At 35.4% G+C, this 18,682-nt stretch overlaps 1 protein-coding gene and 1 long non-coding RNA gene across 5 annotated transcripts in view; one reads left to right on the top strand and one right to left on the bottom strand.

Annotated features, from left to right (window-relative positions):
• Window positions 1–1,774: 1,774 nt before the first annotated feature.
• Window positions 1,775–18,682, bottom strand: part of lactbl1b (lactamase, beta-like 1b) — a 22,809-nt gene continuing 5,901 nt past the window's right edge. The window contains exons 1-8 of one of the 3 annotated variants that reach the window (XM_055050395.1): window positions 15,493–15,856; window positions 15,245–15,400; window positions 14,844–15,030; window positions 12,074–12,180; window positions 9,746–9,903; window positions 4,916–5,163; window positions 4,202–4,307; window positions 1,775–3,842 (exon numbers count right to left, since the gene is read on the bottom strand). In XM_055050395.1, coding sequence (XP_054906370.1) covers window positions 2,864–3,842; window positions 4,202–4,307; window positions 4,916–5,163; window positions 9,746–9,903; window positions 12,074–12,180; window positions 14,844–14,949 — 1,704 coding nt within the window. In that variant the 5' untranslated portion in view covers window positions 14,950–15,030; window positions 15,245–15,400; window positions 15,493–15,856 and the 3' untranslated portion in view covers window positions 1,775–2,863. Of the gene's footprint in view, window positions 3,843–4,201; window positions 4,308–4,915; window positions 5,164–9,745; window positions 9,904–12,073; window positions 12,181–14,843; window positions 15,031–15,244; window positions 15,857–18,682 lie in introns of those variants that run through there. The other 2 variants (XM_055050394.1, XM_055050393.1) reach the window with 2 other exon arrangements.
• LOC129372859 (uncharacterized) overlaps window positions 15,614–18,682 on the top strand; it is a 24,258-nt gene continuing 21,189 nt past the window's right edge. The window contains exons 1-2 of one of the 2 annotated variants that reach the window (XR_008607296.1): window positions 15,614–15,671; window positions 17,595–17,675. This is a non-coding gene — a long non-coding RNA (uncharacterized LOC129372859). Of the gene's footprint in view, window positions 15,672–16,201; window positions 16,350–17,594; window positions 17,676–18,682 lie in introns of those variants that run through there. The other variant, XR_008607297.1, reaches the window with a different exon arrangement.

Genomic DNA, 18,682 nt, shown 5'->3' with positions numbered 1-18,682 from the left:
TCATTTTGCAAAATAGTCTGAAATGTAAAAAACAATATTTAAATGTATACTTTTAAAGTATTTTATTGGATTGTCATCAGCTGTATTGCGTAACTGTGCCTGATTTCTCTACCTGTTCTCTTCATTTTGTTAAACCCTGTATGCCTTCAGGAAGAAGACCCAGAGGGAAAGTGGGGAAATCCGCTGTAATCAGACTGACAACATGCTGAACTTGATTATTTTTGTTCTCATTTTAAAATTAACGTGTTACAGAGCAGAAAAAAAAACAAATCCTTTGTGTTTTAGCAGAAAATATAAACTGAGAATGTAATGCTGTACTGTGTGCTTCCCTTAATCTTGTTATGTCTCTTGTTGCTTGGCAGGAAATCATCTACGTGATTTGAATGACTGGTAAGCTGTTTGCCACTGATGGTGGCTATTGTGCAATGCCTCTTTCTGAAAGTTACACAAATAAATGTCTGTGCTTTGATTTAGCTATTGTACATTCTCCACCCTGTGCCTTAGACGTTTTAAATAGATAACTTTTTCTTTAATTATTGATAGATGATTATATGACAATAATAAGAGGTATGATTCACCTTTCTGAATGTGCTATGTGACTATTTTCTAAAGGCAGAGTGAACCTCTTTTGAACCTCCGATTTGTTCAAAATAATAGCAGGGAATCAGTTCTGTAATTAGCATTGTTAGTTCAGCTTTGTGTCAAAACAGCACATCACTGTTCATGAGCCAAGACATAATGAATTTGTTTCCGAAAATCACAACATCAGTTTTGATCCAGATTTCAAAGAAAAAGACTTTTCTAGGGTTGTGAGCAAATTCAGATGGAAAATGATCTGCAAAAGAATGACAATCAAAACATTTTCCATGACTAGGATTCCTAAGTCTGACATTAATAGCTTTCATTTGTAATTGCCCTGTTGTACTGTGAACCATTAAGCTGCTAATCATCAACATTAAAGCAAAATTATCCATAACAACCATGTAGATTACTAGAAAATGACTGGCCACTTGGTTGGCAAATGACAAAAAAGACTGACTGTAAGGAAGAAGTATCTGTTGTCTAAGTTGAAACAGACATGTTTTAGACATTTAATTTATAACACTAGACTTTTATCATGTGCAGTTACATTTATTTTTTGACTTTGAAATCACTTGCAAATAATTATCTCCACCATTCCTATCCAATTTCTGCAGTCAGTGAAAGCTGTGTGCTTTGGTCCATTTAGTGGACCAAAGCACATGATATTATAATGTGCTCTACAAATAGAGTTCTTTTACATTTTAAACTAAAACAATTTCTGTGTATTTAGAAATTTAATACAGTGACCATAGCATTTTACTTTAAATAATATATTTCTGTCTTTTAAAATATTCTTAAATATCCCCTTTAAACAGTTGGCTGCTTACAATTTTGATGCATCATCAACATAGCAATGGTTGATTGGCTAAAATCTGCTTGACTTGATCTAATGCTGATTGCCTTGTCATCACATTTTCAGGCAAATTTTGAAGGTGAATTTTTGCTGTTGAATATCTGCAGCTGAAATTTTGCAGGCAAATTTACAAAGGCAGTCATAAATTCAATGTTTTAAAAAATATTTTTCTAATGAGAGTATGCATATTTCTTAGATAGAATGCATCAAAAAAATAATACCACAACTTCAAAGCAACAACTTACATATTATTTTTAGCACTTTTCAAATATTCTGTAGAAGCTAATTGTGCTGCAGGACTAATGCTGGCTTGTGCAGGAACAATATATTGACACCTGGTTTTATTTTTTATATACAGTATTTTATTTCATTTCTATTTTACAGTTATTGACTTCACATTATACACAAAGTTTTTCTGCTGCTTGTGCATCAACTGGCTTTATGGCAATATTTATCTTCAAGAAGAGAATGTAAAAAATACGTAAGATATAGGTTTGATAAAACTAATATTATATTTTTACCCAAATTTAAACCAGCGTCACAGGAAAACAAAGGTGCATTCTCAGCAACAACAAAGTGGAAAATACTCATAACAGCAATGACTGGTCAAATCATTTGTTGTATGACAAAACTTATGGAATTCATCACAAAAATATGACATTTTGATCAATTACTGGATGGGGTTTTAAACAGCCACTTTGCTATGCTGCAGTGTTAACCCCATCCTTTATAGGAACTATGGATTGAGATCCAATTTTAGCTATTTTTATCGTCTTCTGTTCATATAAAAAACAGTGTTATTTTCTATTGTTTGTGTAAAGTTATTGAGTTAAGTTGCTATGTGTTGCAGCATAGTAACAGGAAGCCGCAGCCTTTGCATGCCTATGCACTTTCTGTACATACTGTATGTTAAATCAAACTGCATTGTATCTAGCTGTAAATAAGCTGTTTTAAAAGTTTGGAAATGTTTACCAGTTCCAATAAGACAGTTTGAAAATGGATACATTTCTTCAACCAGGATTATTACTACTAATAATCCTGGTTGAAGGATTATTAGCAATCCTTCAACCAGGATTACTAATAATCATATGCAAAATTGTTATATGACTGACCACAAAATGTGTTGTTCTGCTGTTTTCTCTAGCGAGACATTAACAGAAGAAGGCAGGATGAACAAACGCACTGAATTTCCACAGAGTGAATATTTAGCTTAGAGGTGTGATAAAGGGCCTGTGTGAGGATGACATTCATGAACATCACCCAGAAGAAAAAAAATATGTGCCAAGTACTTGTCTTTCTTATCTGTTCTCATTCAAGAGTTCTTTTCAAAATGATACTACTGGCGTCCCCTGTGATTTCAGGTGAGTCTTTCACTGTTGCATGCCTTTCTTCACGTCATCGATAAAGCACAAAAACACTTGCTGCTCCTCAGCTGGTGAAGGTTGGCCTCCGGGCTATTCGCACCACATTGTATGTGTTTAGCCCTGGTGCATCAAAGCCAGGGGACAAGCCTTGCTTATTAAAGACGTAGAAGTTAAAAAGTTGGCCATCTTGGGCTTCCAACGAAACTGAAGCCTTGCCGACTCTCAAAACACAAGGGTACTCTTTATCAAACACAACTCTGAAAACCCGCTCCACTAAGTAGTTAAGCTTTATTGTCCTGTACTTCTCTGGAATCAGCTCTTCAATCTGAGGACCAAACTGCTGCATGATCAGAACTCCATCAGGTCCCACTTTGATCTCATAGAAAGTGATGTTGCTGTATGTGAAAAACCCAATGTAAGGCTCTGGATTTGGGGAAGCAACTAGAATCTTTTTGGCTTCTCTAAAGGCTTTCTCTATCGCTGGAACAATGTAGCTGTAGGCCTTTGTGACCACATCCTGCTTCTGAGGCCTGCTGCCCGCCATTAGGATTACCAGGCCTAGCTTCAGCCTAGGAACCAGGGAGAACGTGGCAGAGTAGCCGTCCAGATCACCATCTTTCCGCAGCATCTCGTAGCCCATGAGGTCATTCACCTCCCAAGGGGTCCCAGTACGGTTTGCAAAGTAATCCTTTTCACACCTGAAGAGTGGGTTCAACATGATCTTCAGAGAATCTGGCTCCAGCAGCTTGCGGTGATAGGCCCCCAGCAGCACCATGGCGAGTTTGGCCATGTCTGCAGGGGTAGAAAACATCTGCCCTGAAGGTCGGTACCAGCCGAGATCATAGAGAGGAGCAGGTTTTCCGTTTGAGTAAACTCCCACAGCAAACTGACTCTGTAACCCAGGGGTCAGCTCAAAACTGGTGTCTTCCATTCCTAATCGATCCAAGATGTTTTCTGTGACCCATCGTTGGTAATCAACTCCGACCACTCTTTCAGACATCACATGAGCAAGAAGAGAGAATGCGAGGTTACTGTAGTGACACCTAGCAAAGGAAGCAAACCAAGTAAAATTAGAAGTGCTTTGAAAAGAACAGAAGCAGTTAAACACTTTCTGTAAAAGAAAAAATAAAATCCACAGAATGGGTTGTGCGATGCATTATTAGACATGGTATGTCAAAGCAGATTTGTTGTGGTTTCAAATATGTTTCCCAGCTGGAGATTTAATCATGACCAACTGAGATTAATTTTTTCTGTTGACAATAACTGGAGAAATTCTTTACACACGTATCCCTGCACTTATCTCCTGTGCAGTAAATTAAAGAATTCAAATTTTAAGAATTAATTTGCGTCAGTGACATAAGAGTCAGCAATGTTTCACTCTGAACAATGAAACAAGCCTTACTTGGTTCCTGGATCTGCAACAAGAACATCATCTTGTAACAGATTGATTGCTGATTGCGTTTTGCCTTTCCAGAGTAAATTTGTAGCCCTCAGCCTCCTTGGCAGACCTGAAACAGAACAAACAGAGCAGCATGGGATTGAAGTAAACAACCAAACTACTGGTTGATAGTAGCAAAGAAAAACATGTATTTCCAGGTACCAGGCACGTTTTCCATCTTCTTGCAGTGATTTTCAGAAATCACTCTTATTACATCACAGTGTTTGTTTCACTTGTCTTGAAACAGCACTTCGGTGTCATGAGACAACCATATAGTTCTCTGAACATGATTATTATGTTCACCCCTGATTCCTTGATGGCAAATTAAAGCCATCAAGAATACGATGTCTCTGAATATTATAATTATTCAGAGACATTTGCTACTTCCGAGTTGCCTATTTTTTTCCTAATTTATTTTTTTCAGATTCACTCAATTACCTGAAGTATCACAAGCTGAAAATAGCTAAAAAGACCAAAATGTGACTCTTCATGCATAACCAGGGCAATTCTAGTTTGCTACAAAACATCTTATGATTTGCCTTTGAGAGCAAGAAGCTGCATGGTTACTGAAAAATGGCAAAGTGGTATTTGGAAAATACACAAGTGGCAGTTTTGTTTCACACGAAAGCAGTTTTCTTGTCATGTTTTTGTTTTTTATAATCTGCTGAATCCACAAACCTGAGAGCTGGCTTGCCATCCTGCGCAGGGTGACAGAGGAGGAGCGAATTTGTACCTCTCCACTGTCTAGAAATATTAGCCCATCTGTCACATATTTTAACTCAGAGTCTCGTGTTTTCCCCAGGGGGTTTTTTATTGTGAAATTTTCTACATATTTTTCCAGTGGATCATCTAAGGAGGCGATCTTTCCATCCTCCCACAGTTTGTAGAGCATCAGCGTTGGAAAAATCTTCGATAAGCTGGCAATTCTGAAAGACAGACAAGATGACACAGTGATTGGTTTTAAATCTAATGTAGAAGAGCCTTTTTTTTATCATTAATCCATAGATTGTATTTACTCTCATTTTTTTGTGCTGTTCTTGAATTGAGGCCACATGTACTTGAAAAACCTGACTGTATAGATGTGAGAAACATCTAAACATTATGTGCAAAATCTAAACATTGAACCGATCCAGTGTCTCCTAAGAGTAATATATTAAAACTCAGAACACTTTTTATTAGGGAAATTAGTTTTTTAAAAACATGTTCAATAATTAATTTGGTGTTATTATCATATTTAGAAAATGGCTAACACGTTTTGCAGTGAGTGCTTCTATTGGTCTACTTTACCTCGTATATTTCAGTAAATCACATTTATTTTATTTTTATGTCTAAAATCTTTTCTGTTGCGATTGTTACCTCCACATATTAGCTTACAACCATACGTTTTTACATATTTCTACAAGTAAAAAGGTGAAATAACTTAAATAATATTTTATAGCAGAAGTGTAAATACAAGTGAAAAGAGCACATATCCAGCTAAATGTTTTCTTCTTTGCATTGGCTGCAGGAAGAGTGAGTGAAGACCTGAATTCATTCAGCTTCCCCTAATTCTGGATGTTTTACACTTGTATTGCAAAGTGTTTCTCATACTTGTTTCCTCAGTCTGTCTCAGTGGACGTGCTTCATTGGTACTGAATCAAAAGAAAGTTACGGTAATATTGTATGAACTTGTCTGAAGATTAATGTAATAAATAAAGAACAGAAACTAAACTGTTGATGATATTTGGGCTTTCACAATCACACAGAGACTAAATACTGCAATTAACGCAAATGTTTATTCAAAACGCAAATAAAAAAAACTTGAAAATGTTTAACTGCTCTTTCCTCACTGTCTTTTCTCCTTTTCTTTACTTTTATAGCTGCAATTTCACATTTAGAAAAACATTGCCTAGGCAACTATGTATAGAACAAAAATGCCAGCTGGTGTTTAGTGGAAAACTCTTTAAATAGTCCTTTCTGGAAAGTGTGAATGAGCGAGAACTTCTATACATTTAGTCAAAAGTTGTACTGAAAAATCTTTTTCAACTTTTAAATGTTACGTGCTTTCTAAAGGGTTAATTGGGTCTCATTTCACACATGGGGATGTGCTTTGGTTTGACTCGACCTGTTCCAAGGACCGGTGTGCTTGGTCAGTGTTCTCTTTAAATTGCCCTCCAATTTAGTGTGTGTACGTAGTGCAAGGGGGTCAATAATCTCTTTAGCATTCTTCTACCTCTATCTCTAAACAGAAACAGCAACATTTTGTACAGTACAATGGAAACATCTTGTAGAATGTTCTTGCTTTACGTAAATTCTTTGAGATAAACTACCATCATGTTTGTTGGTTATTTAGATTGGAACTGCATTTTTTTGTTTGTTTGTTGTTTTTTTTCATGAGTGAAGGTGACAGCTGTATTTCATTGGAAATATAACTGAAGAGTTTGAGATATTGGACTGATCTGGCAAGGAGTGAGGGATGAAACTATCACGTCATGGTGAAGAATGGTCTTAGCATGGGGATTTTCTGTCAGGATAACTAAACTTCATCTGTATTGATTTTGAAAGTTTTCTTTCTGAAGTTGTTTGATGTTGAACCTCATTTGCTCCCTAAGAGGTTTCAAAACTTTTTTCACACATCTTCAGTTATGTTTGTGCTCTTTTGCAGTTGGAAAAGAAATTTCACATGAAACCCTTTTCATCACATAGCCAATGCTACACAATAAATGAAGTAAACAGAACCAATCAGGTCTTCGGGGAAACATTTGTATCTTTCTGACAGCTTGGGGAAGAGCTTATTCTAGGCATGTAAAAAGCATAATCTTAGATTTTAGCTCAAAGCACCACTCTCATGCTTAAAAAGATGTACTCAAATTCTTGTGTCCAAACTGGTGCCAAAGTCAGGAGCACACAAAAAAACACTATTAGCTTTTGATGATATGAGGATATGTAAACATGTATGGCAGTTTTTTTTTTTTAATGAAATGTTGAAACTCATTTCAAAGGAAATGTCTGATTTTCATTGTGTTAATTTTCAGTCATTTTGTTTTGCTATTACGTTTGTGCGGTTTTAAGTTATTGAAGTGAACTTTGTGAGTTTTTCGGTCATCAACAGAGAGGTACCAACAATTATGCCCATGCCTGTCAATTCATTGAAAGCAAAAATGTGTTTCACGCTATATAAAAATGTATAATTATGATAACTGTTTTCATCCTCGCATATTCAAGCAAGCACTTTGTCCACATTCAAGGTACAAAGCTTATTGATAGTATGAGTTTGACTCCTTCAGGTCCTTTACTTGTCTCTGTTTGTGGTATTGAAGTACTGGATGTCAAGTCAAGGAGAGGAGGAGTGTCTGCTACGTGGCTATCAGGCTTTCATATTTGCTTTGTAGACACTCTTATTCTCTTAGCATCTTCAAAACATAACCTTCAGCATCCATTGGAGGATTTTGCAGTCAGGCCTAAAGCAAGCTTTATACCAAGCTTTCATTTTTGTAAAGCTGTTATACATATTTCATAAACTATTTTTAGCTTTGTTTTTATTTCAGGTTCTTTCTTTTTTTATGTTCTTATATTTAGATGCACTCTGTATTTAGAGTCCAGACTGTTCAGATATTTTGGTTTCTTGTACACAAGCTGTGGCAGTATGGACTGGGAGATGAGAAGAAACATTAGGGCCTCTATCTTCTATTGTAATCTGATCTTAGAGACAGAAAGCTTCTACATATGAAGAGGGTGTAAAGTCTCTGTTTTATCAAAGGATCTTCTCCACAACCAAATCAACACAACCCAGTCGAGGCAACGAATACCCTGGTAGTCCTAAATCTTTCAAAACAAGAACACATGAACATAGCTTAACTCTTCTTACAAGGGAAAGTAAAGCCTATTGTGCTCACACGACTCCTGTCATTCTGACGCTGGGGAAACAAATTCCTTTAAGGATAACTATCTTGGTACCACAATTAGCAAACATAAATAAATAAACTTTCATTTACAAAATAAGCTCCCCATCATTTACTTTGCTTTATTTCATGCATAGTTTTATTTATCTGATGGAGCATTTACTAATCAGTTCTTAATAACAGTATTCATTCATTTCGTTTTGAATGAAATGTCTCTTCACATGTCTGTGCCTCAACATGATGTACTTTGGTTTTTTGTTCATGGGCTCTGGCAGTAAGGAGAGGGAGATGAAAAGACAAATTGAGTCCTCTTCTGCTGCAATCTGGGCATTACTCTGAGCTGTCATGGTGACAAAACAGTAGAGCAAAAGAAAAGAAAAACTCTTTATTTCTAATCCATTTTGTCATCCATCTTGAGATGTGGATCATTACCAGAAGAACAAGAATTCATTATTTTAGATACTGGTAATTAACTTCTTCTATGTTAAGGTCATACTCAACCTTACAGATAGAGCTTATTTATCTCAGGGAAACACAAAATATAAACAATAGAATCTGTTCTGTCAGTTTACCAACAATCAGCGTTGTGTTGAAATTGGTTCTGATTTAAGTTTCAACTCTTAAACATTCTAATCATAGAAATTTTGAAGTAGTATCAACGTATTATAAAGTTACTATGACACACAATTTTACTGATAGTTTGCAGCAACACAGAACAATTAGATAGAGCACTGCTCTATACTACATGCTCTAGTTACTCAATACAATATCAGTGAAGACATCTATGTCTTTACAAGGAAGACATGTTAATTAGGATCCTGCTGGAAGAGAAACATAACACGTAAACAATTATCACTGCAGACCAAGCCTTTGTCAGCACAGAGTTGTATAAAACCCGCTCAGGAGTGGCCTTAGCCACTGACTCAGCCTCCAAAGTCTCCAAAATTACAGTTCTTATCAAGCATTGTGCCCGTCAGAGTTTTGTTAACACAATAGAAACCAATACAGTTGCACTACAAAGAGACCCGAATGCACATGCTGAATTGCCATTTGGGGCAGCTGTGGGTAGATCACTTCTTTGCTGCTTGAATAATGGGCATTGATTGCTCTGGAGAGGGAACAACTCATCTGGGGCAAACAAGAGTATGATTTTCCGATTAAGTATTTTAAAGAGATCATTGTGATGCAGATCATAAAAAAAAACAAATAAATTAAAAAAAATACTTTTCCTTTTCTATTATGTGAGATTTAAACTTTTTTTTTTATCTTGTTTTGTTATTTTGTTGACCAGGCAGCACCCTCAGGCACCTTTTAATTGAACTGCACATTGATTCAATCGTTTGTTCTGCTTTTATAAGCACATTTTATTTTAATTGCTTCTTAAAATGTGTTAATTTAATTTAAATTATGTTTTGAACTTAATTTAATTAGCCCCATTGGTCCTTAAAATAGGGATTACTGACAAGCAATGTTCCCTCTGATTTTTCATGTGTCTGGGCATACACAAGTGAAATGTCAGTATTTAGAGCAATCATCACAATACAAGTATACATGACATACATTTAACAAACAAATAAGGTTCTTAAAAGTACAAATATGGGAATTTGTGTTTCCAGGCAGAACCAACCTGTAGATTGTGTATTCACTGGGTGGGCCTGACAGAGGATCACTGGCATTCCTCTTTCCAAAGTTGCCAGTCCACAAAACTGTATCATTTAAGATCACAATGGAAGACAGAGCAGGAAGGCTGATGGGGTTGATGCTTTGGCGAAACAAAACATCCACCTGTAACAAAGAAAACAGTTTTTAAAAATATTTTACAATGCAATTGAATATACATCTGGACTGAAAATCAATTTGCCTGTTTCCTTTGGTAATAGTGTTCATGTCAATTAAATTTCACTCACTTTATGGTAAGCATAGTAGCACACCAGATTAAGGCCCTGCAACTGCATGAAATCACACATATTAATGGTATTTGTAGAGTCTTGGTGAGATTCCCTCCTGTTGTGTCTGTTACATTGTAAAAGTTCTGAGCATGCATTAAACTTCACTGGTCAAACCCATGAGGTTTGACCAGTGAACAAGTCAAACAAGAAAAAATTCAAGTTAAAGGAATCTGCATTGTCGACCCAAACTGCCAAAATCAATTATCATTTTTGCAGTTGCATAATAAAAATCACATAATTTTGTTCTCCAAAAACCATGTGACCGCACATCGACAGTTTGACATACCGTACTGGGTCCTTTAATGGCTATAAAGTCCATGGGGCAGCAGAAACTCTGGTTAGGCCAAAATGTCTTGCCTTGTCAAAAAAGTGAGTAACTTGTTATATCGTGGAATCTCCTGCATTTTGTTAATGTTCTTTAAAGGTTGAGTTTAAAAGGTTAGACAAGAACTTGATTGTTACTTAATTGAATTGGGAACTAAATTCAGCTTTCACAGTGATGTTTCATAGGAAATTTGTACAAAAATCTCCTTTATCTTGTGACGAGGTCAAGGACATTTGTTAAAACAGAAATCATATGTCTCTAATCCGTGCCTCTCATGTACAGAGGTTGGTACTAGAAATCATGAAATCTTCTACCTGATCCTTTTTGAAAAAAGTAGTAAATTATCTAGTGAACAGAAAGTAGTCATGATTTATTTAGTTTAGCAGTATCAATATTGCCCTGACAGTGAAGGTTTCCCAAATTTCCTCCAATCGAAACATGTCCAAGTGAGTTATGGAGCTTGTGGAGATGGAAAAAGATTCTTAAATGTGTGGTATTGTTGTATTTTGTGGTCAGAATGAAAATCCTTGCAAATAAATTTCACAACTTGCTTGCAGCCATGTGCACAAAAATATCACTATCACTACACAAGATCCTTGCTCTCAGAAGCCGTTCTCCACTCTGTGAATTATTTTGACTCTAAAACCATTGGTGCCTGATATAGATTTAATCATCGTCATTTTTTTTTTTTTTATCCAATCAATTGTGCCCATATGACGTTAAAGCATTGAAACCTGGAAGAAGAGGATGGAGTCTGCTGGTTGTGCTACACAACATCACTTAATAAAATGAATGCTCCAAGTAAATTAAATAATGTTCAACTTTTTGTTCATTGAAAACTCCTAATTCAACAATCCCCAATTCCAACAAGAGCTAATTTATTTGTCTGACCTCATGCCAGGCTTCCCATCATTCCAAAAGTATTTGTACATGCAGTTGCAAAATGTAAGTGCATATAACCTTTACAATTGTTAACTGTGTGGTGTCTTCTATGATTGTATTTTTGTGTTTTTATGATGTAAAGCATTTTGAAGGGCCTTGTTCCTGAAATTTGCTATACAAACTTGATTGATTGATTGAAACTTGATTATGTTCAATGCTCTGAATAGAGAGAAAGGTTGATCCAAAAATTGTTTTGCTTTATTTTGTAAAGCAAAAACATGTTTATTAATATTAGTTATTTTTTGCTTTAGGATGCATGTTAGGTAGTGAAACAACCTAACATGTTATAAACATGTTATAAATCATAACATGTTTTATGTAAGGCTCTAACTATGTCTGTGGAAAATAAACAAATTAAAATTAAGACTTCTTACAGATTGAAAACTTAGAATTCAAATTCAAATATTAAATGGCTGCTGAGATTTAATGCAGAATGATAAATGTGATGATAATGTTTGTCTGCTCCTTTACTTAATGGAGTTAAGCGCTTACTACTAATGGGTATGTACTTTATTCTGTCATCAGATGTTAAAGTGCTTCTTTCTGCAGCCCACAACACAACCTTTTGCTCCAATGAACTGATTTTTTCCCCATTTGCTGTTTCTTTAATCTCCTTCTGTGGAGTAAAACAACATTTGGTGTGAAGGATTATCCACGCAGCCTCTCAGTTTACTCATTTTTGAGTGAGCATGATGGTGAAACAACTGCAAACTGTCCTTGCTTTGTTAACTTTTCTGACCTTTTCCAGGGCTTCTTTGAGACTGGGGATTGGATGTTCCAAAGGGAGAGGCTCAGGAAAGCGGGGACACATCATCTCTGAATTGGCATTACGACCCATCTCTTCATCTGGTTGATGGATGAGAAAGGAGGAAAGAGAAGGAATAATAAATGTCAGATAAAGCCTGCTGGGAGACAGCTTTTTTATACGTAAATCCCACTTGACATTTGATAGAATACAGTATCCAGGTTGCAATGGCGGGAATGATGAGGTTTAATTGGCTGACTGAGCGTTTCATTTAATTATCTCTGCTTTCTGATGAATCCTTTTGATCGTACAAGGTATATTTGGACATGATTTTCTCTATGCAACTCCCAGATGAAAGAAGATGTGACCTGCTTTTGCTCTTAACACTGATGATTCAGCATATGTCACCGTAGCCTCAGGCCACCTATTGACCTGATATTGTAAACTCACATCACAAAAAAGAATAAAATAAAGTTTTTGAATAAAAACAGTCATCTTCCAGTGTAAGCCAGTGCTTTCTTTTGGTGAGATTTCTAATCTTATACATACATGTGACAATATGTTAAAAAAATAGGGTATTTTTGTGTTTTTATACTTTTGTTGAAGTTAATTTGTTATAGTTATTTTTTTATACATTTAAAAACTGATTCTTATCAACTACTCTTACACCTATTAGAAATAAAGACATAAAAAACAGTGCTATATAAACTAAAGTTTTCATGTTTACTTAAATTTTCAACAAAAAAATGAAAAATAAAAATCAGAAATGCTAAATCTTGTGCATCCTTGACTTGGAAATCTAGGCTTTTGACACAATTTTCCAGATTTTTGGGGGATTTTTTTACAGATTTTTTTGATAGATTTGTTTCCATTATTTATCAACTGATGCATCAATGTTTACATTTGAACAACAAATCTACAGATGGAATTGCAATTGAAAGAAACAACTTGAGAATGTTTGTTTAATTTATTGAGTTAAATGGATGATCTTTGTTAGTTCTGCTTTGCAGCTCTGTCAATAAACTAACCCAGTTTCACACAGATTTTTGACAAGAATTTTACAAAAATAACTAATAAGTAAAATACTTGCCTGTCAACTGCTAAGAGAAATAAGAAGTCTCATCTTTTGTCATTCCAATTAAAGAAAAGCAAATCAGTGATTCTTGAGAAGAGGGACAAAAAGGTCCTATGGATAAAGCACAAAATTTGAAAAAAATATACACAAAAAATATATTTTTGAAATATCTGATTAAACTAACCTGGACCATGTGAGCACAACAACCTAAGTGTGCAGTTAATTAATGTTAATACATTTTATATAAATGACTTTACTTCACCTGTATCAAGTATTTCTTTTTACTCTCCAGTTTGTCATTGCCTTCAGTTCTGTGTCAACTCCATCAGATGGACTTATTTATTTTGTTTCTGGAAAAGCATACTGAGTACAAATATCACTAATAGGTTTATTAAAAAAGTATTTTATATTTATTTTTGTCAGACGGTGATGACAAAGTTCTGGGTCAGGTCCATTAAAAATGTAATTTTCAAAAAAAATGTTACAACTGGGAGCCCGCACCTCAGCATCTTTTCCAAAACATTATTTGTCATATTTGAATACATATACTTGAGGAATAATAAAAAAATAGGGAAAATTTTAATCCATTTTGTCCCACTTCTCAAAATTCAATGAAATGTATTAGAATCATAGACTTATCCCATTAAATCTTTGTGCATTTAGAACCAAATAATACATTAAATTTACAATGTTTTCTGACTTCATGTATTTATAGATAAACCTTTAACTTTTTGTTTAATCTGGTTGTCTGCAAGTTGTTTACATATTTCAGTTTCTGCCTTTGTTTAAAATGCTGCCATTCACTTTTCTACTTGTAGAGATCCTGACATTTAACGGCAGTTTCACAGCCTGTTGTTTGTTAAGCACTCACAAAACATACATGATAAAAAACAAAAATATTGTATGTTTCAGACCTTGTGGTATAGCACAGGTCTGCAAATGACATATTTTCAAAAGAATATAAAAGGGGTGCCCCTTCAAGGTCAAGAATGAAAATTGGCTTCATGACCTCTGAGGAATGTCACGTTATCAAAATGTTGCTTAGCAAAGTTTCAAACACATAATTACAGAACGTTCTTCAAATTTTTTACTTTTCCTTAAAAACAAAAGTAAAAAGAAAATAAAAATTGAAACCTGACCTTCAAGTTCTAAATACAACCAATTTTAAGAATGTTTGTGTGGGTTTGAGTAGCAAAAAACTTTTGCTGAGAAACCAGGTGACCTCAAAACTCATAGTACTATGTGAGGTACATTTTTGCTTTATTTCAGTTTACAGTTTTAATAAAAAGTTATTAATTGTTGTTGACAAGTTAAACAATAATTAGTCAAGCTGTAAGGTTACTTGCTGCTTTACGAAACATCATAAATTAACATTAGTTAATAATTTAGCAAGTAACTGAAACAAAAAATGAACGACATTGCAGAAACTAATATCCTCCAACACCATTTTAATAACAAATACTGCTATATGTATGTAACCTAGTAATGTAAATCTTAAACTTGTGAAGTCCTATGTACCTCGTGAAAAACCTTTTAAGGTATCATTAAAAGTGATAAAAATCCTAACAATCTATTCAGAATACTTTCAATATGAAGCTGATCCACTTTAAAACATTAATGACAAATATTTGAGTGAACAAAGGTTCACATTAAAAACCCATTACCTAACACCATGACTGTGGCTCTCACCTGGCTTAAGTTTTGGCATCTGATATTGCCAAAGAAAACAGCCTGTCATCACCAGAGACAGAAGGAGGAAGAAGACCAAACCCAAATGGGCCAACTTCACCTTCATCTTCTTGGTTTTTGAGAGTCCTTCAAATGTAACACTGGGAGCTGCTGAGGGAGCGGGAGGAGTAGCCACAACTGGAGTTGTCTTGCAGAACAAAAAGAAAAAGCAGATACAGAATAACACGTTAGCTCTAACTGTGAAATGTTTTGTCTTCAGCCATTACCAGAACTATATCTATCTGTAGTGTTAGCCTTCAACAAGATGCTTTGGTCCCTAAGGATTGAGGTGTAAAAATCGTCAGATATTCTTGTCAGACTGTTAAATGAAAGTAGTTCCTGTTGGACTTTGTAGTACTCACCACCTGATGCTTCAAAGGCCAGACCAGAGGAGGATTACCACAGAGAGAAATCTTCTTAACCCTCAAATAACATCAGAAATATTCACTCAGTTATCCCTGTCATGTTTGCAATTTCTACTGTCCGAAGGCAGTAAATGGTTTCCCATGGAGGTTTTGCTGAGCAGGAGAAAAGCACAGACATGGACTCTCATCTCTGATTTTTACTAACTACGCTGTAATCCTGCACCATAACTGCTGCCGTTCCTCACAATTCAATTTCCTCTCTAGCGTCCATAGGCTGTTGACATCATAATCCCCAGATTTACTCCACCAAAGCGGCCGGGGAAGTCTTAATCTCTAATCCCCATGAATCAATTCACTCTAGTCAAGCTTTGCCTCGTGGAACCCAGCAGTAACTTCAGCTGAGATGGCAACCACTCGGGCCAGGGTGAGTTTTGATGGGGTGTCAGGATGAGTCTGTTTGCTGAAGCATATTCTGAAAAGTACAATCACTTGGGTTCAACAAATTGAGGTCAGCTGGATTATGCAATTTGGAAACCCAGAGGGAATTCAGATAATGACTAAAGAAAACATGTGCTTCAATTCTTAAAGGCTGTCACTAACAGCTGTAACTACCATGCAGACTCTATCACTGTTACAACATTCTAATAGCATGTTATGGTTTGATTCGTCATTGTAATTATTATGATGTATCTGTGATGGGTTTTAGCTATATATGATTCATTACTTATTTTTTTTTTCTTTTGTTTCATATCATCTGTGGGAGGAAACTTTCAGGGAAAAAAAAATCTAGTAGCCTATAAATAATTTTATTTGCTAGAATTTAAGGTAGTGTTGTTAGACATTCATGTTTGCACAGTAGGTGGCGAAATGCACCTTGAGTTCCTTGCAATCCGCCATAATAGAAAAGAAGAAGAAGAAATTGGTCTTGGGGGCCCTCTTGTGGTCGCAGTCGGTCACGCTTCACCAGTGAAACGAGCTACTGTGCAAAGCACCGGTGGAAGATAAGTAGGCTAAATGATTTCACAAAAAAGGACTATATCCTTCAGGGACAAAGAAAAGATGGAGGAAGAGGAAGAAGATAAAAAAGCCTAGACAAAGATATGTTTGTATCTAATTTAATGTTTACCAAAAATGCTTGTGAGCTGCTAATAGAAAGTTAGCTTGACGGCGACACATGTATGCTAGCGTGTTTGTTTTTATGTGAAACTGAATTTAAACTTTAAATGAATTGATACTCATGGCTGACCCCATATATTTCTGGGGATTTTTAGGTTTCAACACAGCGTTTTGATGTTTCATAACAATAATTAAAATTTTACAATGTTTGACATTTGCTAGCAAAATGTTTTTACATGAGGCCACATAATAAATAGATGAGTCAACTTTGCTGTATTTGGAGATACGTTGTTTGCTACTGAATATGATCATTTATATGGCTAAAACAAACATTATTTTACATCAACTTATAAGTTATATGTGATATATAATATTTTGGCGGCTCAGAATTAGCCCAGTGCCTGACAGGTGTTACAGCGTATTCTGTGACCACATGCCTTGCCATACCTCGGCCAGACTCAAAATGAAAAATTAAAAAAAGACAGAGCAAATAATAAAAAGTAACATGGTACCACTATAATTATGAGTATTATGGAAATATAGATGATCACGGTACATGATGGCGCTTATCACATATCGTGACCACTGACCCTGTAACTTGTAAAATACAAAATATTTCAACCAGACGCTCACTCTTTCCTTTGTCCTGATAATAACAAGTCAGATTTTATTACTGGTGTAACAGCTGTTCCAGAAATGCTATAATAGTTCAGTAACTTATTTTACTATAAAGTTCTCGTCTTTATAATATCTGTCACAAAGTGTGGTATAAAACTGCAATAGCGCCTCCTACTGACTGTCACAATATACGGTGGTCACAGAATATAGTGTTAAATCTGCATTATCAGGCTCAACCGAGGGCAATGCAGCAGGTCAGAGAAATATAGACCTAGTATACATTTAATTTTTAGACTTAGACTTAGACTTAGACTTCCTTTATTGTCATTGTACAAAAAAAAACACAAGGTGAATCTTGACAACGAAATGTCGTTACTTGGCTACCAGTGTAGCAGAGCTAAAACCTTATACTACCCAATAAATAAATAAATACAATACAAGTGCCATAGAATACACAGGTTCAGTGTTGTGAAAAAAACTAAACTAAAGTGCATGTATTGACCATGTCCATGGGGGGGTCATTTGGTTTGTGAGTGTGTGGAGGGGTGTTACAACTAATACAAAATAATTTAAATAATGCATATCATGAATATGTGTGTATGTGTTTCTTTAGGTCCATTTCCATACTCTCCAGAACTAAGTCTGGTACCCCCATCCTCTGTGCCCCTATCTGGAACCACTGCTGATCTGCCTGGTAAGTTAACAGAAAATCAGAGGACCACTTGCTTTTAAGGAGAACGTTTCCTCCTCTAAAAGGCATAATGATTGAAGTTTTCACCATCACGATGCCTACACACAGTTGGTCAATGGAAAAAAAAAGTCAAGGGAGCTCGCTGACTTATTCAAGAATTATGGATCCTTTTTCTTTTTTTTTAAACAGTACATTTTTTTTCCACAAGTCCTCAAAACTGGCAACCAGGGGACAGGATGGTTAGGCAAACATAGGAGCAGTGCTTAAAGCGTAATTGTTCATTTACTTTATTTCAGTATTTCCTTGATAATGTAGTCTTATTTTGTATAATTCTGCTTTTATGTTTCCAAGTTATTTTGCAAAGGTAAAGGTAATTTTATTTATTTATCACATTTTCAGCAACAAGGCAATACAAAGTGCTTTACAGGAATTAAAAGGAAATGCAAACAAAATTACAAACCAAAAGAAAAAACAAAAGAAGAAAAATGATCTAATGTTGATCAAAAGTATATAAACTAGATACTCCTATTCAGTGTTGGTAGATGAGTATAACCTCTGGTCTAATTCATTTGTCTGCTGTACTTGCACTGAACATTATTTTTCCACATTGCTGTTACAGTTTTTTGGAGCCCATGATGATAAACCAGATAATCGTTTTACTGTAAATGCATTTTAAATACAATAAATTTAGGATACATATATTACATAATGTAAACACCACTGTCAGAGATGTAATGAGTCTATAGCAGGTGCGCAAATGATGCAATCGTCTGACTGTTGAGTGCAGTAATCCACATCATTCGTAGAAATAGAGGGCCCCAAAACCAAGTTATGCCGTTTGGAGGGTTGGACCAGCTGCTTTTCTTTGAAATAATTAATTGCAATTTGTAGCCATTTGCTACCAGAACCTAATACACCTATGTTCCACAAGTGGCCATTTTCTTGGTTTACTAAATCACAGAATCTTTAATGCCTGGAATAGCTGGTCCAGTGCCCACTCTCTTGGTTGT

The sequence above is a fragment of the Poeciliopsis prolifica genome, unplaced genomic scaffold (genome assembly GCF_027474105.1).
Source record: "Poeciliopsis prolifica strain line A6 unplaced genomic scaffold, Auburn_PproV2 SCAFFOLD030, whole genome shotgun sequence".
In the NCBI taxonomy this organism is placed as follows: Eukaryota; Metazoa; Chordata; class Actinopteri; order Cyprinodontiformes; family Poeciliidae; genus Poeciliopsis; species Poeciliopsis prolifica.
The sequence above is the reverse complement of the archived record's forward strand: the minus strand, read 5'-3'. Positions and strand labels throughout refer to the sequence as shown.